Here is a 25131-nt window from a genome sequence, read left to right as displayed (position 1 = left end):
CTGCGGCGGTAGTGACCAGGTCGTATCCACTAGCAACGGCTCACCTCTCTGGCTGCTGAAGATAGGCGCGGTACAAGGGAGTAGGCAGAAGCAAGGTCGGACGTAGCAGAAGGTCGGGGCAGGCAGCAAGGATCGTAGTCAGGGGCAACGGCAGAAGGTCTGGAAACACTGGCAAGGGACACACAAGGAACGCTTTCACTGGCACTAAGGCAACAAGATCCGGCAAGGGAGTGCAAGGGAAGTGAGGTAATATAGGGAGTGCACAGGTGATAACCCTAATTGGAACCACTGCGCCAATCAGCGGCGCAGTGGCCCTTTAAATCGCAGAGACCCGGCGCGCGCGCGCCCTAGGGAGCGGGGCCGCGCGCGCCGGGACAGAACAGACGGGGAGCGAGTCAGGTAGGGGAGCCGGGGTGCGCATCGCGAGCGGGCGCTACCCGCATCGCGAATCGCATCCCGGCTAGCAGCAGGATCGCAGCGCCCCGGGTCAGAGGACGTGACCGGAGCGCTGCAGCGGAGGAGGTGAAGCGAGCGCTCCGGGGAGGAGCGGGAACCCGGAGCGCTCGGCGTAACAATATCTTTACTGCACATAGGCTTATAGCATTATACTGCACGCATGTTCATAGCATTCATAATGCTCCTATGCTTAGAGCTTTCACATTGTACGTGGGCTTTTAGAGTTTATGCCGCAGGTACACTCACGGTATGCATACTGTTCATATGTTCACAGCAGTTACACTGCACGTATGCTCAAGCTTTTTTATTGCTCACAGAACTTACGGTGTGTACGCTCATAGAACATACACTGCACATTGCTCATATATGTTTTGCACTTATGCACTCATACTGCATATACGCTCTTAGCGTTTATACTGGTCGCGCACACTCAGCTGATACTGCACGTGCGCCCATAAGCAGGTACACTGCACGTTTGCTCACAGCGTTCATACTGCTTTACGCCCAAAGCATTTATTCTACACATACGCTCATATGTTTTATACTGCACGTACGCTCATAGGATTTCACTGCACATATGCTCGTAGCATTCTACTGTACGTACGCTCATAGTTTTATATGGAGCATATGCTCATAACATTCATACTACACATATGGTTATAGCATTTTACGGCACACATGTTTATAGAATTTATACTGCATATACGCTCATAGTATTCATATTACACATACGCTCATTGCATTTCTACCGCACAAATGCTCATAGTTTTCACACGTTAGGTACGTTCATAGTTTTTATACTGCATGTACGCTCATAGCTCCATACTGCACACTTACTTTTAGCCGTTATACTGCACATAGGCCCATAGCTGGTACATTGCCCATACACCCACAGCATTTGTGCTGTTTCATATGCTATAGTGTGGTGTGGTGTGGAGCATAGCATTATATGGTCATGGCATTGGTGCTGGGCATGGGGCATAGGATTTAGGCCGGGCACACTTTCATAGCTTTTATAAGGTACATATGCTCATAGCAGTCATTTCATTTATACCCTCACAACGTTTATTGGTCACACGCCAGTAGCATACGCTACACACGGTGTTGGCATTTAGACTGTACATACGCTGGTATGGTTCATACACTCATACCATCTGTGCTGTACATACACTCATAGTAGTTATACTATACATACATTTGTAAAAAAAAAAATATATATATATATATATACACGCTCATAGTCTTTCTACGGCACGGACTGCACATTTGCTCAATAACATAGTACTGTTTGAACGCTCGTAGCCTTACACTGCACCTACGCCCATAGCATTATACTGCACATACGCTCATAGTTTTACACTGCACATATGCTTATAGAATTCATAGTGCATGAACGCTCATAGTGTTAAATTGCACTCACACTCACAGCCTATTTACTGCACTTATGCTCTAGCCTTTTGTACTGCAGACATGTTCTTTGTTATTATATCACACATACGCCCACAGCAGTTCTTGCGTTCATAGCATCCATACGGTACATACGGTCGTAGCATTTACTATATATGTATGAGTATTCCATGCCATTAGCATGTGTATATGTTCATAGCATTGTCAGTGTGAAATGTTCGGGAGGTAGACTTATATTTCTTAAGTACATCTATAGTATGCATATGTTGCATTAGCATTTATGGCGTGTTCACATTTATAGTACATACCGTGTTTAAGTTATAGCGTAGAATGTTCGTATGTTCATAATTCATACTGTTCAGCATAGAGCATCCGATGTTTAGGTTATCCTAGCTGATATTCTGGTTATGGTACCATAGATGAGAGTTGATGCTTCATGTTGGGATAATTGATGCTCGATGCCTTACTTAATGTTAAGCAATATTTGGAGGTTGTCAGACGACAGCATACATGTCAGGCCTGCTACACCTGCATGGGGAGGCTCTGCGTAATTATTGTTTCTGACAGAGCAATGATATCACAACTCACACATGGTAGTATACCTGTTATACCTGCCACGTCGGCAGGAAGATGCACTGCATAGTATTGTTGCTGACATGTCTTCAGAGCAATAATAGCACGACTCAGAGGTGGTAGTATACCCGTTGTGTCTGCCACATCTGCAGGGGGATGTACTGCGTAATTATTGTTAATGATACATTCAGAATTATTATATCACGATCCATAGGCAGTAGTATTCCCGTTATGCCTGCCATGCCTGCAGGGGGATGCACTGTGCATTGTCGTTACTGACACCTCTTCAGAGCAATAATATTGCAAGTTTTATGCGGTAGCATACCCGTTATACCCGTTATGCCTGCCACGTCTGCGGGGGGATGCTCTGAGTATTGTAGTTACTGATGCTTCTTTAGAGCAATAATATTACAATTTTTATGTGGTAGTATACCCGTTGTGCCTGCCATGTCTGCAGGGAGTTACACTGTGTAATTATTGTTAATGACACATTCAAAAATATAATGTCACGATCCGTAGGCAGTAGTATACCTGTTATGCCTGCCACGTCTGCTGGGGGATGCACCATGCATTGTTGTTACTGACGCCTCTTCAGAGCAATAATATTACTTTTATGTGGTAGTATACCTGTTGTGTCTGCCTCGTGTGCAGTGGGATTCACCGTGCAATTATTGTTTTCAGAGCAATAATAATGTCCTGTATACGGTACTATGCATGCCACATCTGCAGGAAGACGCACTACGTATTTGCTACTCACACGTTTTCAGAACAATAATATCAAGGCTCTTAGGAGGCAGTATTCCCATTTTGCCTGCCACGTCTGCAGGGGGATGTAGTGTGCAATTATTTTTACTGACACTTCTTCAGAGTAATAATATCACGACTCGTAGGAGGCAGTTTACCTGTTACGCCTGCCATGTCTGCAGGGTCAAGCACTGCGTAATTATTGTTACTGACACTTATTCAGAGCAATAATATAAGGGGTAGGTGATGGTAGGGAGTCAAAGGACATTATTTGGGTTTTTTGGCCCTTTATGGGCGGGGCCTGGCAAGAGGATATAGCTCAATACTAAGTATTAACTTAAGTATCATCAGTCGTACAGGTACAGATACAACATTTACAGCCAGTCGAACAGATGTTACATGGGCTTTGGTACACCCCTGGCACCTCAACGTGGAGGGTATGTAATTAGGTGGTTCCTGGTATTCTGTACTATTCTTCAAGGTCGAGATTTGGATGAGGTAAGTGATAATTGGTTTCTTGAATACTGCCAGGTTTTTTGGCCCTCTATAGGCGTGCCCATGGTCGCGGTTTTTGGCACACTTCTGACCGCTGTAAGTAGGTTATCAATTATTCTTTTTATTATTGTTATATTCAATGGTATGGGTATTATTATTATTGGTGTCATTGGTAGTGTTATTATTATGAGTATTCTTATTATCATTACTGTTATGATTGCGGTTTTCGTTATTACGGTATGGTTATCACGATTACTCTTATTATGGTCGTCATTACTGTGGTTCTCGTTATAACTGTTATCATCATCACTATCGTTATTACGGTTTATCGTTATTACCGTTATTGTGTGTTGTTGTTCTTATCGTGATTAGTCGCAGGCACCTGGTCACGTTTGCTGCCCTGACCACAAGTATTAGCCTGTTAAGGCTGAGTTTGTGGGAGGGTCGAGAGAGTATATAACGCCCCCTGCATACAGGTTAGGGCATGTCCGACGTTTGGCGACACCCGCCCAACCGTCCCTTATGCTATCATTCTCCATCTGGGTAGGCCCTCTATAGACGTGCCCACTGTAGCGGTTTTTGGCGCACTTCTGACTGCTGTAAGTAAGTTATCAATTATTCTTTTTATTATTGTTATATTCAATGGTATGGGTATTATTATTATTGGTGTCATTGGTAGTGTTATTACTATGAATATTATTATTGTTATTACCATTACTGTTATGATTACGGTTTTCGTTATTACGGTATGGTTATCACGGTTACTCTTATTATGGTCGTCATTACTGTGGTTCTCGTTGTAACTGTTATCATCCTCACTATTGTTATTACGGTTTATCGTTATTACTGTTATTGTGTGTTGTTGTTGTTATCGTGATTAGTCGCAAGCACCTGGTCACGTTTGCTGCCCTGACCACAGGTATTAGCCTGTTAAGGCTGAGTTGGTGGGAGGGTCGAGAGAGTATATAACGCCCCCTGCATACAGGTTAGGGCATGTCCATACAGGTTAGGGCATGTCCAACCGTCCCTTATTCTTTCATTCTCCATCTGGGTAGGCCCTCTATAGGCGTGCCCACTGTCGCGGTTTTTGGCACACTTCTGACTGCTGTAAGTAGGTTATCAATTATTCCTGTTATTATTGTTATATTCAATGGTATGGGAATTATTATTATTGGTGTCATTGGTAGTATTATTATGAGTATTATTATTATCATTACTGTTAAGATTACGGTTTTCGTTATTACGGTATGGTTATCATGGTTATTCTTATTACGGTCATCATTACTGTGGTTCTCGTTATAAACGTTATTATCATCACATCGTTATTGCGGTTTATCGTTATTACCGTTATTGTGTGTTGTTGTTATCGTGATTAGTCGCAGGCACCTGGTCATGTTTGTAGCCCTGACCACAAATACAAAAACACATGCAAGTGTGAACAGTGCACTAAAAGAGCTGTAATCTGTTGGTCCAAATGGTGCCACTTCTTCTGTAAGCAAGAATAACCACTGAGTGACTGATGAATTAACAACTCTATGTATGGAATTCAGAAAAATGTATTGTTTGAATTCAAAAGTATTGTGCTAATGTACTAACAAAACTAATGCACATGACTTATAGTTATGTGTCAAATATTGTGCAACAGCTGGTCTTGAGGATTTGGTAGACTTTCAAACATAGAACCAGTCTATGATGCATAATTATTAGTGTAGTGGAATAGTGGTGATGGCAGCCGTTTATATGCAAGTGATATTTTTGCTTCTAGGCCTTTACTTTTTATTAATTTTTTATTAATTTTTTTTGGAATAAAATGTGACAAAAAAGCAGCAATTTTGGACTTTTTAAATTTTTTTACGTTTACGCCGTTCACCATACGGAATAATTAACAATATATTTTAATAGTTCAGACTTTTACGCACGCGGCGATACCAAATATGTGTATTAATTATTTTTTTTACGCTTTTTGGGGGTAAAGTGGGAAAAGCTGACATTTTACTTTTTTATTGGGGGGGAGGGGATTTTCAAATTTTTGAACCTTTTTATTTTACATTTTTTTACATTTTTTTTTTTTTTTTACACTTTAATAGTCCCCATAGGGGACTATTTATAGCAATCATTTGACTGCTAATACTGTTCAGTGCTATGCATAGAGCATAGCACTGATCAGTGTTATCGGTCATCTTCTGCTCTGGTCTGCTCGATCTCAGACCAGAGCAGAATACCCCGGTAGACAGCCGGGCGTTCCGATCATCCATTCAAAGTTTCGCACTGCCGCTGATGCCGTGATCTGTATTACATCTGAGGGTTTAATGGCGGACATCCGCGCGATCGCAGATGTCGGCCATTACTGGTGGGTCCCTGGCTGCTGATAGCCGGGTACTGCTGTGCATGACGCGACCACCAGTCCGATGCTCTCGGTCATGGCAGTGGGTAAATGTACGTCATGGTGCATTAAGTACCACGGCACCATGACGTACATTTAGCTCCATTGTTATTAAGGGGTTAATCGTTGCAGCCCTATTATTATTAGTATTAATGGCATCAGTATACTGGGTTTGGTCACTAACAGAATGATGATTGGTAATACTGTATGTATGGTAGTAATATTTCTCCCTTTGTACTGGTATTTTTGGTAATATTGGTCTCAGTATAAAGGATTTGGTCAGTAGCAGTATGATAATAAATATGTATGGTGATAATTTTTCCTCCTAATATACCAGTGTTATTTGGAAACTATATGATTTATTTAGAGGTTTGGCATGATTGACATTTTACACCCCCGCCCTCCCTTTGTGGCTCGCCTTCATGACAGAAATGGACTGCTTAGTTTAAAATGCCCGTGCCTATTTTCTGTTGTAGTCCGGCCCTGCTGGTGAGGGACAAAGGGAACATAGGGATACTAAAGCCATCTACACAAGAAAGATGGCGAGTGGTTAAAGATCGAGGAATATGAAACTGATGACCAGCTTCTTCAGGATCATCAAAAATAAGGGTCCTGTTGTCCACAGTCACTCGCAGCTTGGCAGGATATTGCAATGTGAATTATACGTTCATTATCAATAAGGAACTTGCAGACTGGATTGAAGGCATGACTTCTTGCAGTAACTTAGGCAGAATAGTCCTGGAAGATCACAATTCTGTGACCTTGTACTTCCATAGGAGAATGTTGAGTGTAGACCCAAAGTATATTTTCTTTTTTCTGCAAGTTGAAGAATCCTGCTATGACTTGGCATGCCTTGGAAGGGCGATCCCTCTTCTCAGGTCCAATACGATGAACACGGTCCGTGGTCATGGAAGGTAGATCCAGCGTGAGACATAAGGCTGAGGGTATTGCAGTAGAGACCAAACTAATGTCCACAGGAATGGCAACAAAGTACAGGTTGCCCTTGATACACCTGTTTTCAAGGTCATCATGCTTTAGTTGTAGAGACATTGATTGTAAAATCCTCAGTAGTGGAGAGTTTGGTTTCACGGCAGAGACAGTGGAGTCCAGCTCTGTGACTTTGGTCTCCACTTCAGTGATCTTCTAAGCACTACTGATGGTAAGCAACAGCACACTATGAATGGAGTTATGGAGCAGATCCAGGCATTTATCCAGAGACCTCCTGGCGACTGAGGGGCAGGAGTATGATCAAGCCATGGGTGGATGGGCTGCCAGGATCTGACATAGGGGTGCCAGGAGGGAGAGTCACATCAGAAGTAGGTGAGGAGGACAGAGAAGTATGAGGGCTGAAAGAGCAGTGTAGGAGGAGCCTTCCAAGCAGAAGAAAAAGCTGGCTGCTAGCTAGATTGAGGCTTGGAAGTTTTGGATGCTCCTGTCCTCTCAGAATTAATTAACTGTCATTTGTGCAAATATTTGTCTATAGTAGTGACAGAGACAAGATCAGGTGTATGTAGTGGGGACAGCTACGATTCAGAAGTCCCCAGGGACATGTTAGCAGGTGGATGGTGCTGTCCTTTTAGGAGAGTCAAGGGCACAAACTGCTCTACCAGGCCTCCCTGCAGAGTGAATTAGGGGCTGGGGCACCCTTTATTCAGAGCACGTGATCTTCCCTGGCAGCACAATCCGCTTACTCCAAGCCTGTGGATTCAAGGCTGAAGTGCACCATACCCGAGGCTTAGAAGGATGCACCCGGAACAGAGAAGGGGCCGCTAAAGAGTTGGGACCTTTTAGAAGCTGTCCTGAGATTCCAGGAAATTGCGGTTCAGGAAAGTGAGCCTCACACCCAGCACATCTATGCAGCTCAGTTGCATGCCACGCCCCCAGGTTGCACATTTTTAAACAGTTTATAAAAGTAATGTAATGCCAACACATTTCTGTCCCAGAGTCTGTAACATAGTAACATAGTGCATAAGGTTGAAAAAATACCAGAGTCCATTAATTTAACCTACAGTTTATCCCTATTGTGTCCCTACTGTGTTGATGCAGAGGAAGGCAATAAAACCATTATGAGGCTTAAGAAAAACAAGTTTGATTGCATTCCAGAGAGAACACGCCTTATTCTCATTCACAAGAAGTAAATCTGAACCACATAAAGGCCTCCTTCACATGCTCTTTTTTGTGGAGTTTTTATGATTTGAAAAAACACACCAAAAATCGTTCAATACTGTGGAAGCATAATGGCTCAGTGGTGAGTTAACTTGCAATAGTGGGGTCTTGGATTTGGGTTTTCCCCAGGTATCCTGGGTACCTTCCACAAGACAAAAACATACTGATATGCAAGTGTGTCTGGGATAGGGATATTGGATTGTCTGGCCAAATGGGGACAGAGACCAATGTAAATAATGACAAACATAAGTGTTGTAACACCAACAAGCAAGAAATACTTCTGAACATTAGATGAATTAGATATCATCATGACCATTACATATTATTGTTTTAGGAACACTTCTCAAATTGTACTACCAATACAGTACTATCGAGAAAAGATGGAGGATGACCTTTAACATATTACAATCTCCATTTTAACTCAACTCATCATGTGTATTATACTGTATATGAATTGTAAAATAGTTTTCAAAGGTTGACCAAAGCAAATCTCTACGAGGGAGATTTATCAAGACCTGTCCAGAGGAAAAGTTGCTCAGTTACCCATAACAACCAATCAAATCACTTCTTTCATTTTTCAGAGGCCTTTTCAAAAGTGAAAGAAACAATCTGATTGGATGCCATGGAAAACTGAGCAACCTTTCCTCTGGACAGGTTTTAATAAATCTCTTTCTACATCCTTTATCGATTTTGTTTTATCTGTGTTTTAATACAGATTTGTAGAGAAAAAACTTTCCAACCTCAATTCTTAAAGGGGCTATCCAACAATACAAAAACAGAGCTAATTTCTTCCCAAAATAGCCCCAAGCCTTTGAGCAGGTTGTGTGTTGTATTACAGTTGGTGCTATTAACTTCAATGGAACTGAGCTGCAAAACCACACACAACCTGCAGACAAGTGCAGTTTTTTTGTTTTTCTTTTGGAGAGTTTAGCCGCTTTTCTAATGCTGGACAACCCATTTAAACCTGGTCTTCTTGTGAAGCTTGTGAGTGAACAACATTGTACTAAAGCCAGCTCTGAATTACTAGGTAGCCAGTGATTTCCCTTTCTCAGGTGCCAGCAGTCTGCGAAAGGTATGCAAAAGGTCTTTAAACAATATTTGTCTGTCAAGTCAGTGGTTAGGGAATGCTGCTGTTTGGCTCAGTGTAGTATAAATGTTGCAGTTGCCTGGTCTAGTATCTCTACCTGGAGTGGTCTAGTATCTTTTATTTTGTACTCATTCTGTTATAGCTATAAAGGTAATCCTCTCCACGTGATCTGATTTAAGGGTGGGATTCTAATGTTGAACAACAGGTTCTCTACTTGGCTGTCAGAGATCTGTGGTGCCTGCGGCATTGTGTGCTGGGGATAGATAAGCAAATGTACATATACTGTGTATATATATATATATATATATATATATATATATATATATAAAACATTGCTTATGAATATTGCTGATCGCTGAACTCATTGATGTACGTAGATCCCAAAGAAAGTGAATGGAGCGACGGTTGATCACATGCACTGTTGCTTCATTCATCTGGGGGACCTCTGTTTTCAAGATCGGTAACGGTCCCAGTGGACATAAAATTCTCATGCATATTTTATTTTACACATTTATATCATAAATTAAATCATATAAATTGTTAAATCATATAAATTGATTTTTTTTGTCATTTGTTTTTTTTTCAACTGTCAACACCGTTTCATTTTTTTCCCCTTTCTAAAATATGTTATACTGTATTATTATATAAACCTTCCTCAATGAGACTCTTTGATGACCTCTAGTGTTCAAATTTGGTACCAAATTAAATATTTTCACATTGGAAGAAGGAAACATTTTACTCCTTCCTAATTTATTACAATGTGCATGACTAGATCAACTGCATATGGAATTGTTTTATATTTAAATTTTTTTTACTGATTAAACTTTATGTTTATTTCAAGCATTATACTTTAATGTGCACTGCACTTCATGTTTTCAGAAGAAAAAACTGGAAAAACATGCATTTTACATCTCTACACATATCCCTGTCCAACTTGACAGTTAATAGTTCATTTTTAGCACATAACAAAATGAACAGTGAATGAACAGAATAAGATCTAAATCAAATTAATATTTAGTGTGACCACCTTTGCCTCCAAAACAACATTAATTCTATTAGGTACAGGGATATTGAAGGATTGTAGTCAGGTGTATGATTATACCAAATTACGAATTATATAAATATAGTATAAAAATAAATGACCAAATAAGGTCCTTGGAAAGATTTATCATGCAACATGTCGTAGAAGCATCGCCACCTGCAAGGGTCATCTGTATCTTATGTCTTATAACATGTCAGCAGGGATTGCAGATTACTCTGGTTCTGGCAGTCAAACCACTGCTGCCAATATTTATAACTGCAAATTATGCAGACCATGGCAAAATCTTAGAACATTGTGGTAGTTTAAAGGGGTACTCCAGCTTACCTGCCTACCCCTGTTCTAAAACCACCAAAAATCCATTTGTTTTGAGTGTTTTTGGATCTCCTCCTATTTCAGATAATCCTTGTGATCCCTGGTTTAGCAGTTGCTCAGCACTACAATTCCCAGAATACATTGCTTTCTTTCAGCTCTTTATCACAGTCCTCCCACCTTGCCTACTTCCCTCTCACAGCACTCCTGCCAGTTCCAAGCCCAGAGCTGTTGCAGAACATCTCATTTCACAAGAGATGGTGATGTGGGCTGTAGGAGCTGGTCAGAGGTGATGACATCACTAAGGGGTGTAAAAGATCCTTCCCCGCCCCCTGAGACAGCAGAGGATGATGCCTTGTCTTGTGATAGAGGGAGGAGTTGGGGAACTGAAGGCAATACCACTATGAAAATGAAAGCACTACCCAACCTTCTGTTAGGGGTTAATCACACAAAAGAATGCTGAAGCCAGTACAGTTAGTGATAACACTATATTAGTAAGTTATAAATCTTGGGGATTTATTTAAAAACTATTTTATGATACCAGAATACCCCTTTAATAGGCATTAAAACCACAGATAAAGCATTGGGATTACAAGATAAGATGTGGCAAACTGAGTTCTGCTACATCTATTTGCATATGAGAAGTGAAGTGCCATATTTAAAAAATTAGTATTTACATATTGTTAATACTTTAGATATTTAACATATGTTTAGCATATATACTGTTAGATTATGCAAGTTCTTGTACATGTAATAAGCAGAAATTCTTTTCTTTGTATTTATTTCTAGTAATTTCAAGAACTGACGCACGACAGTTGCAATGTTTTCAAGAACAATATCTGCATTTCTTTCCATCATTGTTTGCACATCTGCATTTTGGAATGTCAAAGCCACAACAAGTGGAGTTACTCCATCTGAAGGCCATGCGGCAGCTTCAGTAAGTACAGAGAACATGCCTACTGACACATCAGCTTTCCCAGAAACTACACTTTTTCCTGTCTTGAACAAAAGTCTGAATTCAACATTTTATAATGAAAGCTCCAGTGTTGTTCATTCCACTAGGTTGTCGCCTGTAACGACACCTACACCTGTGAAGAACAGTACTGAGGCTGGATCTATTACCATTGCTTCGAACAGTACTGAGGCTGGATCTATTACCATTGCTTCCACAACTTTAAATTTATCTGTCACAGTACCAAAGACAGAACATGAGAGCAGCACAGTCATTGCTTCCACAACTTTGCTTACATCTGCTATTGCATCAGAGACAGGACATGTGAGCAGCACCATTAATGAAAGCAATAGCACAATAACTGTTCTTCCAACCCAAGAAATGTCAACTCTTCAAGGCAATACAACAATGACATTTCCTGTGGAACTGAATTCAACTTCAGTGTCAGGTAGGTTTTTAAAACTTTTCACACTGTATTCTGTCAAATCTGAGCTGATTCATTGTGCTTTTTGTAAAAGAGAAATTGCAGCAAAAAAATAAAAAAAAAGCAGGTAAGGTTGAATAAAGCTAAATTAATTACATTACCCCTTATACAGTCAGTTAGCACAATGCTAAACACAGCAATATCATAAGATTAAAGGGGTTATCCACCATAAGGTGATTTTAGTACATACCTGGCAGACAGTAATGGACATGCTTAGGTAGGATCTGCGCTTGTCTTGGGGCTAAATGGCTATTTTGTGGGATTACCTTAACACTGTGGCTAGCTTTTTGTGAACTGGTATTTCCTGTTTGATCTTTCTTTTTTTGAGTACAAATCCCACAATTCCATTTTCCTCCCTCCCTCTTATAAGCCATCCCACCCATTGAAACATAAATGAGCTGCATCCATTCAAAAGAACTGTGGTTTTCAATCAGGGTGCCTACAGCTGTTGCATTAGTTGCAGATTGATCTCTCTCTCCCACCAAGCGATCCCTCCACCCATTGAAGCAGACAGGCTCCCTGTCATCAGCTGCCTAGTGAGTTAGGTCTCGGCCGCATTGCAGCTGGGAAAAATCCGAGACAACAGTCATTTTGTATGCTGATAAAAATAAATAGTGGGGTGAAAATCACAGAAGAATTGTGAGAAAACCATCACACACAGGTACAGACACTATATTATGAACAACACTAACTTTACAGCCCCTGTAGCATAGTCAAATAAAAAACAATCCTGGAATACCCCTTTAACTAGACTCAAAGAGTCAGTTTCAGATTACTTTACTCACGTTGCTCAGATCCAGCACTATGTTTCAGTTAGAGGCAGTGGATTCATATGATGGGCCCATCCAAAGGCAACCAGATATCTCATCCTATAGTCCTAATTTGAGCCTTTCTGGTTCCAGGCACATCCTTTCTCTTCACCTTAGGTTTTGGGGTAACAGTGCAAGGCAACTGAAGGCCTTAATATAGGACAACTGTTGTTCTTTTTCTGGCTCTGACCCCTGGCTTCATTCCAGGCTGTGGTCTTGTTCCCTGTCCTATCCCATTGAGACCACTTTCTTGGACCTGTTGTATTGACTATGCTACCACTCCATGAGCACTAGAGCTCCCAGTCTTTAAATATTCTGGGATCTGCTACATGGGGATCTACCTGCAGCAAAATATGTACAGAGGGGATCAAAAGTTTGGGCACCCCAGGTAGAAAAATGTATTAATGTGCATAAAGAAGCCAAGGAAAGATGGAAAAATCTCCAAAAGGCATCAAATTACAGATTAGACATTCTTATAATATGTCAACAAAATTTAGATTTTATTTCCATCATTTACACTTTCAAAATAACAGAAAACAAAAAAATGGCATCTGCAAAAGTTTCGGCACCCTGCAGAGTTAATATCTTGTACTGCCCCCTTTGGCAAGTATCACAGCTTGTAAACGCTTTTTGTAGCCAGCCAAGAGTCTTTCAATTCTTGTTTGAGGTATATTTGCCCATTCTTCCCTACAAAAGTCTTGCGGTTCTTTGAGATTTCTGGGCTTTCTATCACGCACTGCTCTTTTAAGGTCTATCCATAGATTTTCAATTATGTTGAGGTCAGGAGATTGTGAAGGCCATGGCAAAACCTTCAGTTTATGCCTCTTGATGTAATCCACCGTTGATTTCGAGGTGTGTTTAGGATCATTATCCATTTGTAGAAGCCATCCTCGCTTTAACTTCAGCTTTTTCACAGATGGCATCAAGTTAGCATCCAAAATTTGCTGAAAGTTTATAAAATCAAATTTTTCCTTCTACTCGTGAGATGTTCCCTGTGCCACTGGCTGCAATACAACCCTAAAGCATGATTGATCCACCCCCATGCTTAACAGTTGGACAGAGGTTCTTTTCATTAAATTCTGTTCCCCTTCTTCTCCAAACGTACCTTTGCTCATTCCGGCAAAAAAGTTCAATTTTAACCTCATCGGTCCACAGAACTTGTTTCCAAAATGCCTCAGGGTTGTCTAAATGTTCATTTGCAAAGTTCAAACGCTGATTTTTGTGGTGAGGATGTAGAAGAGGTTTTCTTCTGATGGCTCCATGAAGACCATATTTGTACAAGTATCTCTTTATAGTGGAATAGTGTACCACAACTCCAGTGTCTGCTAGATCTTTCTGGCGGGATTGTGCAGTCAAATGTGGGTTTTGAATTGTTTTTCTCACAATCCTGCGAGCTGTTCTGTCTGATATTTTTCTTGGTCTTCCATATCTTGCTTTAACTTCCACTGTTTCTGATGACTGCCATTTCTTAATTGCATTCTGAACAGAGGATATTGACATCTGAAAACGTTTTGTTATCTTATAGTCTTCTCCAGCTTTGTGAGCATCAAATATTTTCAGTTTCAGATTTCTAGACAACTGCTTAGAAGAACCCATGGTGCTGATTGTTGGGGCAAGGTCAGATGAGTCTGAGCATTTAAAACCTTTGAGATTGACATCATCTGGTCTTCCCAGAGGAAGATTGAGAACAATCCATGACACTGGGAGGTCTCTGCTTTGCAAAGGGGGCAGTGCATGCTATAAATTCTGCAGGGTGCCCAAAGTTTTGCAGATGCCATTTTTTTGTTTTCTGTTATTTTGAAAGTGTAAATGATGGAAATAAAATCTAACTTTTGTTGACATATTATAAGAATGTCTAATCTGTCATTTGATGCCTTTGGGAGATTTTTCCATCTTTCCTTGGCTTCTTTATGCACATTAATACAAATTTTTACCTGGGGTGCCCAAACTTTTGATCCCCACTGTACCTCTGTTAGGGTATTAATAGTGAATCCCAGGGGATACTATAAATTCTAGTCTAGTCAGTGCGAATTGGGGCTTAAAGAATTCAATTTTCAAGTAATAGCTCCATTCTTGACAGTTTTATAATGTTTCTGTACGAAGTGGAGTGGCTATAAGACTATGTAAAATGTATGAACAGCATGCTCTATTTATTTGCTGCAAAATACAGGTAAATAGATCAGCCATCAAGTACATTAACCCCTTAAGGACCAGGCCATTTTACACCTTAGGACCAGAGCGTTTTTTGCACATCTGACCACTGTCACTTTAAACATTAATAACTCTGGAATGCTTTTAGTTATCATTCTGATTTCGAGAATGTTTTTTCGTGACATATTCTGCTTTAACATAGTGGTAAAATTCTGTGGCAACTTGTATCCTTTTATGGTGAAAAATCCCAAAATTTGATGAAAAAAATGAAAATTTTGCATTTTTCTAACTTTGAAGCTCTCTGCTTGTAAGGAAAATGGATATTCAAAATTTAAAAAAATTTGGATCACATATACAATATGTCTACTTTATGTTTGAATCATAAAATTGATGCGTTTTTTGTTTTTAGAGAGCTTCAAAGTTCAGCAGCAATTTTCAAATTTTTCACAAAATTTTCAAACTCACTATTTTTCAGTGACCAGTTCAGTTTTGAAGTGGATTTGAAGGGTCTTCATATTAGAAATACCCCATACATGACCCCATTATAAAAACGACACCCCCCCCCCCCCCAAAGTATTCAAAATGACATTCAGTATGTGTTTTAACCCTTTAGGTGTTTCACAGGAATAGCAGCAAAGTGAAGGAGAAAATTCACAATCTTCATTTTTTACACTCGCATGTTCTTGTAGACCCAATTTTTGAATTTTTTCAAGGGGTAAAAGGAGAACATTTTTACTGGTATTTGTAGCCCAATTTCTCTCGAGTAAGCACATACCTAATATGTCTATGTAAATTGTTCGTCGGGCGCAGTATAGGGCTCAGAAGGGAAGGAGCGACAAGGGTTTTTTGGAGAGAACATTTTTCTGAAATGGTTTTTGGGGGGCATGTCACCTTTAGGAAGCCCCTAGGGTGCCAAAACAGCAAAAAAAACAACACATGGCATACCATTTTGGAAAATAGACCCCTCGGGGAACGTAACAAGGAATTAAGTGAGCCTTAATACCCCACAGGTGTTTCATGACTTTTGCAAATGTAAAAAAAAAATTTTTTTTTACATAAAATGCTTGTTTTCCCAAAAATTTTACATTTTTACAAAGGGTTAAAGCAGAAAATACCCACCAAAATTTGAAGCCCAATTTCTCCCGATTCAGAAAACACCCCATATGGGGGTGAAAAGTGCTCTGCTGGCGCACTACAGGTCTCAGAAGAGGAGTGGTCACATTTGGCTTTTTGGAAGCAAATTTTGCTCTGGGGGCATGCCGCATTTAGGAAGCCCCTATGGTGCCAGGACAGCAAAATAAAACCACATGGCATTATATTTTGGAAACTAGACCCCTTGGGGAACGTAACAAGGGGTAAAGTGAACCCTAATACCCCACAGGGGTTTCACGACTTTTGCATATGTAAAAAAAAATATATATTTTTTCACTAAAATGTGGGTTTCCCCACAAATTTCACATTTTTGCAAGGGTTAATAGTAGAAAAGACCCCCCAAAATTTGTAACCCCATCTCTTCTGAGTATGTAGGTACCCCATAAGTGGACGTCAAGTGCACTGCAGGAGCGCCACAATGCTCAGAAGAGAAGGAGTCACATTTGCAAACTTTGCTGAAATGGGGGGGACATGTGGCATTTAGGAAGCCCGTATGGTGCCAAGACAGCAAAATACCCCCCACATGGCATACCATTTTGGAAACTAGACCCCTTGAGGAATGTAACAAGGGGTAAAGTAAGCCTTAATACCCCACAGAGGTTTCACAACTTTTGCATATGTAAAAAAATTATTTTTTTCACTAAAATGTGTGTTTCCCCCCCAAATTTAACATTTTTACAAGGGTTAATAGCAGAAAAGACACCCCACAATTTGTAAATACAATTCTTTGGAGTAAGGACATACCTTATTTTTTGATGATTTAGGCTTGGCGGGTGCACAGCAGTTCTTGCTTGAGTGGGAGCGCAGTCAGGGACCTTGAGCTTGATGTGGAGCCAGGATGTGGGACCCCCCCTCAAGGAGCGTTAATGGGGGGAGCACTGAGCCCTAAAATAGGGGAATACTATGGGGGACAATGGGCCGTAACTGGGGTAGACAGGTGGGGTACAGAGGCCAGTAATATGGGGTACAGTGGGCCAGAAAATTATAAAACATAATAAAACAGGATATGTTCCCAGAATGATGACCCAGAGCATAGCCAAAACTAAAAAAAATATGCCTGCCCCAAACCCTATGCTCTGAATCATCATTCTGGGAATATGATGTGTGTGGCCGTCCCTAACCTGTTGCCTCCACCTGTTACCGCTCAGGTGGAGAGAGAGCGCTGCGCATTTGAGGCAACATAAAAAAGTCCCGGATGATAGTGACTCATTTTTGACAAAACACCCCCAGAGGTCTTATCAGTTTTTTTTGTTTTTTTTAAGGTTTTTTGGGGGCAATTTAGTGATTTATGGGGGTTGTATTTTGGAATGTACTCTGGACTTGGTACATTGGTCAAATTATGGAAAATTCTAATAAAAAGGGAAAATTGAGGGCTCCATGGAAGTGTGATACTCCCTGAAGCAGTCTATGCAGAGGCCCGGATTAACTGCTTTATCGTAACTTTTTTTTTACTTGTATGTCACTTTTTAACTTATTAAACTCCTACCTGTCCCTGCAATAAGCTTACCCTATTCTAAGGCTCCTGATGGGGCTCCGGAGCTCCGAGGGGGGATCCACGGCTTCTTCTCCCTGCTGCACCCGCTGACTGAACGAAAACAGCGGGTCCAGCAGCGGGAAGGAGCCGTTAACCCCTCTTCTGCTGCTCTGCTATTGGCCGAACGATCGCCGGCCAATAGCAGCGTTGCTGGGGCGGTGACAGTATTGTTACCACTCCCCAGCAACGGCAGGTGATTGGAGGTGAATTGTACACCGCCGATCACCATTTATTCCCGGGTCATCGGGTCACAAGTGACCCGAATGACCCGAATCTAAAGTGAAAGTGTGCCGGTTAGCTCAGTGGGCTATTCGGGATAGCCGTGGCAAAATCACGGCATCCCGAACAGTTTACAGGACAGCAGGAGGGTCCCTACCTGCCTCCTCGCTGTCCGATCGCCAAATGACTGCTCAGTGCCTGAGATCCAGGCATGAGCAGTCAAGCGGCAGAATCATCGATCACTGGTTTCCTTTGACAAACCAGTGATCAATGTGAAAGATCAGTGTGTGCAGTGTTATAGGTCCCTATGGGAGCTATAACACTGCAAAAAAAAAGTGAAAAAAAGTGAATAAAGGTCATTTAACCCCTTCCCTATTAAAAGTTTGAATCACCCCCCTATTCCCATAAAAAAAACACAGTATAAATAAAAATAAACATATATGGTATCGCCGCGTGCAGAAATGTCCGAATTATAAAAATATATCGTTAATTAAACCACACGGTCAATGGCGTGCGCGCAAAAAAATTCCAAAGTCCAAAATAGTGCATTTTTGGTCACTTTTTATATCTTGAAAAAATGAATAAAAAGCGATCAATAAGTCCTATCAATGCAAAAATGGTACTGTTAAAAACTTCAGACCACGGCGCAAAAAATTTGCCCTAAATAAAAAAGTTATAGGGGTCAGAAATGACAATTTTAAACGTATTAATTTTCCTGCATGAAGTTATGATTTTTTCCAGAAGTACGACAAAATCAAACCTAAATAAGTAGGGTATCATTTTAATCGTATAGACCTACAGAATAAATATCAGGTGTCATTTTTACCTAAAAATGTACTATGTAGAAACGGAAGCCCCCAAAATTACTAAACGGCTTTTTTTTTCAATTTTGTCTCACAATGATTTTTTTTTTCCGTTTCACCGTAGATTTTTGGGCAAAATGACTGACGTCATTACAAAGTAGAATTGGTGGCGCAAAAAATAAGCCATCATATGGATTTTTAGGTGCAAAATTGAAAGAGTTATGATTTTTTAAAGGCAAGGAGCAAAAAACGAAAATGCAAAAACGGAAAAAACCCAGGGGTTAAGGACCGTTTTTACACCTTCGTTTTTTCCTCATCATCTTCTAAAAATCATAACTCTTACAATTTTGCACCTACAGACATATGAGGGCTAATTTTTTGCGCCATCAATTGTACTTTGTAATGACATCAATCAATTCAACACAAAATTTACGGCGAACTCAGAAAAAAAATATGTGTGGGGCTAAATTGGGAAAAAAAAGTCATTTTGTAACTTTTGGGGTCTTCCGATTCTACACAGTGCACTTTTAGGTAAAAATGACACCATATATTAATTTTGTACATCCATATGGTTACAATGATACCAGATTTATATAGGTTTTTCTTTATTTCACTACTTTAAAAAATTTATAACTACATGCACCAAAATTGGTTGTCACACACTGCGCTCCGGCCGCAACCACCGGCTGTGAGCGCATGGTCCCTGAATCCCTGACTGCTGGTGGGGCTGGGATTCGCATCACGAGACGCACCCGCATGCGATTCCCAGCCCTTCACTCACCATGCTCCACTGCCGCCTCCTCCTCTGTGCCTCAGCTCCGGAGCGCACGTCCCCATCTCCTAGGGTGCACATGCGGGAGCTCTGAAATTTAAAGGGCCAGTACGCCGATAATTAATTGTTGCACCTGACACATTATAAAGTCCCTGCACCTCCCACACTTCCCTGCCGGATCTTCAGGGCCCCTAGCCTGAGATTAAGCGTCCCTTATAGCCTATTAGACTTCGCACCTTTTCCGCCTGCCTTGACCTTCTGCTACATTTGAATACGCTACTGCCTTATCCTTCTGTACCTCGCCTAGCCCAGCTACCTGTGTGGTCAAGCCGTGTAGGGGGTAGCGACCTGTGTGTCGCGTGCCGCAGCAAGCCCATCCTGCCTTGTGGTGGGTTCTGGTGAAGACCAGCGGCACCTTAGACTCCGCTCCCTGATACGGTCCGAGTCATCAGCCACACAGGTTAGAAAATCCACATCCTGCTACATTACATTAGTATGTTTAAAATTGTCCTCTTCTGACCTCCATACATTTTTTTTTTCTGTTTACGGGGTGGTATGAGGGCTCATTTTTTGCGCTATGATCTGAAGTTTTCATCGGTACTATTTTGGTTTTGATGGGACTTTTTGATCGTTTTTTATACATTTTTTAGTGTATACAAAGTGACCAAAAATACGCAATTTTGGACTTTGGTATTTTTTTACGTATATGCCTTTGACCGTGCAGTTTAATTAATTATATTTTTATATTTAGGACATTTACTAACACAAGCCCTCTGCTGACATCATGACCACAGTGCTCTCTGCTGCCATCTCTGTCCATTTTAAGAACTGTCCAGAGTAGGAGAAAATCCCCATAACAAACATATGCTTCTCTGGACAGGTCCTAAAATGGACAGAAATGTCAGCAGAGAGCACTGTGGTCATGATGTCAGCAGAGAGCTCTGTGTTCCAAAAAGAAAACCATTTTCTCTGTAGTATTCAGCAGCTAATAAGTACTGGAAGGATTAAGACTTTTTTTTTTATAGAAGTAATTTACAAATCTGTTTAACTTTCTGGCACCAGTTGATTTAAAAAAAAAAAAAAAGTTTTCCACGGGAGCACCCCCTATAAGCCCTCAAATAGGTCTGTAGGTGGGAAAACTGAAAGCGTTATGATTTTTAGAAGGTCAGGAGGAAAAACTGAAAGTGCAAAATTGAAAAAAACCCTTAAGGGGTTAAGAGTCCTTAAGGGGATAAGGAAGAAGAAAGTAACATATGTTAGACAAACATTTTGATAGACTTGATGCATACGGTAGTATTGTGAAATCTTCCCCATTCAAATTTCAAAGATTTTGGTGGAGGATAACAGAGAAATATTGAAGACACTTTTGTTAACACACAATGTCATACCCTGTTTCCCCGAATGCTGGGAGTTGTAGTTTTGCAACATCTGGAGGTCTGCAGGTTGAAGACCACTGACCTAGGCAATGCCCGGGCTGCAAATATTAAAAAACAAACTTTAACTTACCGTACCTTTGTCCTCCGTTCCTCCGTTGGGACGTCTCAGAGCCTTCAGCCTATGACCGGCCGCAGCGATGTCCCACCTCGGCCGATGATAGGCTGAGCGCATTGTCATGTGAGGAGCCGGCCGGCTTCTTACATGACAGTGGGCTCAGCCTATCATCGGCCGAGGCAGGACATCGCTGTGGCCGGTGATAGGCTGAAGGCTCTGCGACGTTCCCATCCCCAGGAAGCAGCAAGAACAGCGGAGAGACCATGAGGCCGGTTCCTTAGCAACGGGGGAACGGAGGACGAAGGTAGAGTTAAAATTTGTTTTTTTAATATTTGCAGCCCGGGCACAGGAATACAAAGTACAAGTAGTGATAATTATTTGGCAGGGGGGGAGAGAAGCTGTGCTCGCGGTTGACATACGATTAGTCTCCCGATGTGGGGTGCAGCGTTGGGCTGATAAACCGGTGGCGGGGGACGTTGGGGGGGGGGGGCAGAGCTGGTAAATATTGTTAAATGTTGTTCAATGTACATACCGTAAATAAATAAGCCCTACCCTGAAAATGAGCCCTAGTGTGTTTTTTGTGACTAAAATTAATATAAGACCCGGTATTTTCGGAGAAACACGGTATGTCAGACAGATAGTATCATGCACTAACTGTCAAAACATACATCTGTATAATATGTTAATTGTATAGAATAGACCAATGTCAATTTTTAAGTTGGAATCACATTCTGCAGTTTTGTGGCACCATTTTATATATTTAACGGACATTTTTTTTTTGTGTGAATTTATAACTACAGGTAAATGTTTCTCCAACAAATGTTGTCTTTGTTATTTCTTTCCTTTGTTTAAATGCCTTAAAACAATATATTTATTCAGCTACAACAACTGAATTATATTTGCAACATTTTTGTATTTGTTTCTAGATAAAATTGGAAACAGTATGACATACTCTGAGACCATCTTGACATCCATCTTTAGCACCATCTTAGTTGTGGTACTGTTGACCATTCTCGCCTTCTGTTTCAACAAATATAGAAAGAGAAGATCTCAGTATTCTCACCACCCTCTCCATGAAAATGTGTATGAATCAGGTAAAGCCTTCAATAAGATATAAGTAGCCTAATACTTCCGGTTTATACAAATTTGTCAGCAGTCTACAGGATGGCATTTATAGCAGTCTGTAGTCTGTCAAGAACACCTAAACTACAGGCATCTATAATATAGACTGTTATAGGTATAGCACTTACAGGTCTAGATATTTATTTAAAGCTGCAGATTTGAAGCTGTGTTCAGTCATTTAGTTTATATTGAAATTTGAAACATAAAATCTGCAGCTTCAAATCCTGTGCATCAAATATGTGCAGGATGCGGTACGTGTGAATAGACCCTAATGAGATAATTGTTAATTAAAAATAATTTCATTTTAGACTTTCTGTACATCAGATAGAAAATTATGAGTAGTAACCAGGGGAATAGCTATAGAGGTAGCAGTCGTACCCGGGCCTTGGTGCCTAAGGTCCCCAAAACACATCTGCCCCGTAAGAGACCAGTATTTTGATTGGCATATGGGTCTCTGTTGCAGAATTTGCATCAAGGCCCAGAAGCTACAAGCTACGCCTCTGGAAGTAAAATAACACTAACAACCAAAGAGTTTTCATGCCACAGTATCTATAATTGCTATCTAGAATGTCTAAACATTACAGAATATATTCATTTGTATTGGAGGATAGCTCCAGCTGATATAATTGTGTTATAGTATTGGATACTTAGTTGTCATTGCACCAATTCATCATTCTTATTTGTTATGTGGCTGGGTGGACTATGGTTGTAATCGTCATCTATTAACCTTTATAGTTACCTTGCTAACAAACTATACATAGCTATGTAAATAGTGTACCAAAAAGTGATAGTTTTTCTATATATTTTCAGAGGGTTATTCTCCACCAGATGATACCCTTGTGATATCTGGAGGACTATATGATGCACCCCGGATATATAATCCCAACATGACAGTTTTAGAGGAAGAAGACTCTCAGCACGACTTTGTCTCATTCAGCAGCAGACCAGGCCAATTCAGACTTGAGTTTTTACCTGGTGATAAAGACACGGATCCAGCATATAATGCTTCCTTAAGAAGAAATGTTTGACTTGAGATTTTGTACAACTGATGGAACCAAATGTTCCTTTTTAATAGGTTCTATGAATTGCTTTTCTAAGTTGTTTGTTTTATAAACACTGGTTTTATGAACCCAATCTAGATTTTACCTCTTCTTATTTAGAGTATATCTGCAATGTATTTGTCTATTATCAGGTTCCCCTTCTGTCTAATGTTTAGGCAGCGGTGCTCTGTCTAGTTTTATTGCTTGATCAAATCTCTTTGCATGTGCCTTATTTATCATAACCAAATAATTTATATCCTCAAAACATTACATTGTGAATAATTTGTATTGTTAACTGAATTTGATATGAACTTAAAGGGGCACTCCGGTGGAAAACTTTTTTTTTTTAAATGAACTGGTGCCAGAAAGTTAAACAGATTTGTAAATTAGTTCTATTAATAAATCTTAATCCTTTCAGTACTTTTTAGCAGCTGTTTGCTACAGAGGAAAATGTTTCTTTTTTCTCCAGAGCAGGAGACAATTCCCATAGCAAACCTATGCTGCTCTGGACAGTTCCTGACAAGGACAGAGGTGTCAGCAGAGAGAACTATGGACAACACAAAAAAGAAATTCAAATAGTAAAGAATTTCCTCTGTAGCATACAGCTGCTAAAATGTACTAAAAGGATTAAGATTTTTTTAATACAAGTAATTTACAAATCTTTTTAACTTTCAGGCACCACTTGATTTAAAAAAAAAAAGTTTTCCACCAGAGTAGCCCTTTAATGTAAGCGCTAAAGTGCCTTATTACCATAAGTACAATTATTCAGTAACACTTTATTACCAAATATTGTTTTCGAACTTACTTTAAATACATTTTTCACATTAATAATGCATATGTAATTTTCCAAGTGTGATGAAATATATGAGCAACTTTGCCCACATTATTATTACTATTAATTTTCTGTACAGGCAGGGTATGTAAGGTAGTGATACGTAGGAATTCACACCACTACTATGTATGAAGCACACCTTATTAACACTTGATTTTGCTTTGTTCTTATTTACATAACTGTTTTCTTTTCCTTAGTCTAGTAATATAGTTTACAGTAGTGGTCAGAACACAGACACAGCTGAACCTGGCCCTATGGTTTATGGAGTTGTAAAAGAGTATTTCCAAACAATAAATACAAATTGGCAGTGGGTTAGTAAATCACATGTTTGAGTAGAAGTTACAATCCCTGGCAAAAATTACAGAATCAAAACAGTTTTAGTATAGTATGTTCACTGCTTAATAGCAGAACATTCTGGCTTTATGAACAAATAAAAGTAAATACATTTATTTAATGTCATATATTTTTCTGCATAAAAAATATTTTATAATACATTTTTCAGTTGCATTAAAATCTGAACTGTTTGTGTTGTCATTGAATTGATATATGCTTTTTCTGAAATAAAAGACTGAACACTCTTTTCTCTGTGGCAAGATGAATCCTGAAAAATTACTTTAGGATTATAAAGGATTTTCTATGTAGGGAACAAAAAAAAAAAACATTTAAAATTACGCATGTACAGTATTTTGGTCCTTTTAATGTTAAGGCAATGATTGATATCTCCACTGGTCCTTTTCCTGACATGCAACCTTTATCATCTGCTACATGATTTTGTGATGGTTTATTTTAATGAATGTGGTCATAGAAACATAGAATGTGTCTGCCCAATAATCTGAATCCTATCAATAGTCCCTGGCCCTATCGTATATGAAGGATAGCCTTATGCTTATCCCATGCATGCTTAAACTCCATCACTGTATTTGTAGCTACCACTTGTGCAGGAAAGCTATTTCATGCATCCACCACTCTCTCAGTAAAGTAATACTTCCTGATATTATTCTTAAACCTTTGTTCCTCTAATTAAAAATATATGTCCTCTTGTGGTAGTTTTTCTTCTTTTAAATATTCTCTCCTCCTTTATCATGTTGATTGCGTTTATGTATTTAAA

The 25131-nt window shown here is 40.0% G+C and overlaps 1 protein-coding gene across 2 annotated transcripts in view; it reads left to right on the top strand.

Annotated features, from left to right (window-relative positions):
• The window catches only part of LOC130356624 (mucin-4-like), a 58789-nt gene extending 34188 nt beyond the window's left edge, over positions 1–24601 (top strand). For both annotated transcript variants that reach the window (XM_056558395.1, XM_056558394.1), the window contains exons 3-5: positions 11452–12062; positions 21956–22123; positions 22962–24601. In XM_056558395.1, the coding sequence (XP_056414370.1) occupies positions 11483–12062; positions 21956–22123; positions 22962–23179 (966 nt within the window). In that variant the 5' untranslated portion in view covers positions 11452–11482 and the 3' untranslated portion in view covers positions 23180–24601. The remainder of the gene's footprint in view (positions 1–11451; positions 12063–21955; positions 22124–22961) is intronic.
• Positions 24602–25131: the final 530 nt, after the last annotated feature.

This window comes from Hyla sarda, chromosome 2 (genome assembly GCF_029499605.1).
Source record: "Hyla sarda isolate aHylSar1 chromosome 2, aHylSar1.hap1, whole genome shotgun sequence".
NCBI classification, from domain to species: domain Eukaryota; kingdom Metazoa; phylum Chordata; class Amphibia; order Anura; family Hylidae; genus Hyla; species Hyla sarda.
Note: the sequence above shows the minus strand (reverse complement) of the source record. Positions and strands in the feature narration are given on the sequence as shown.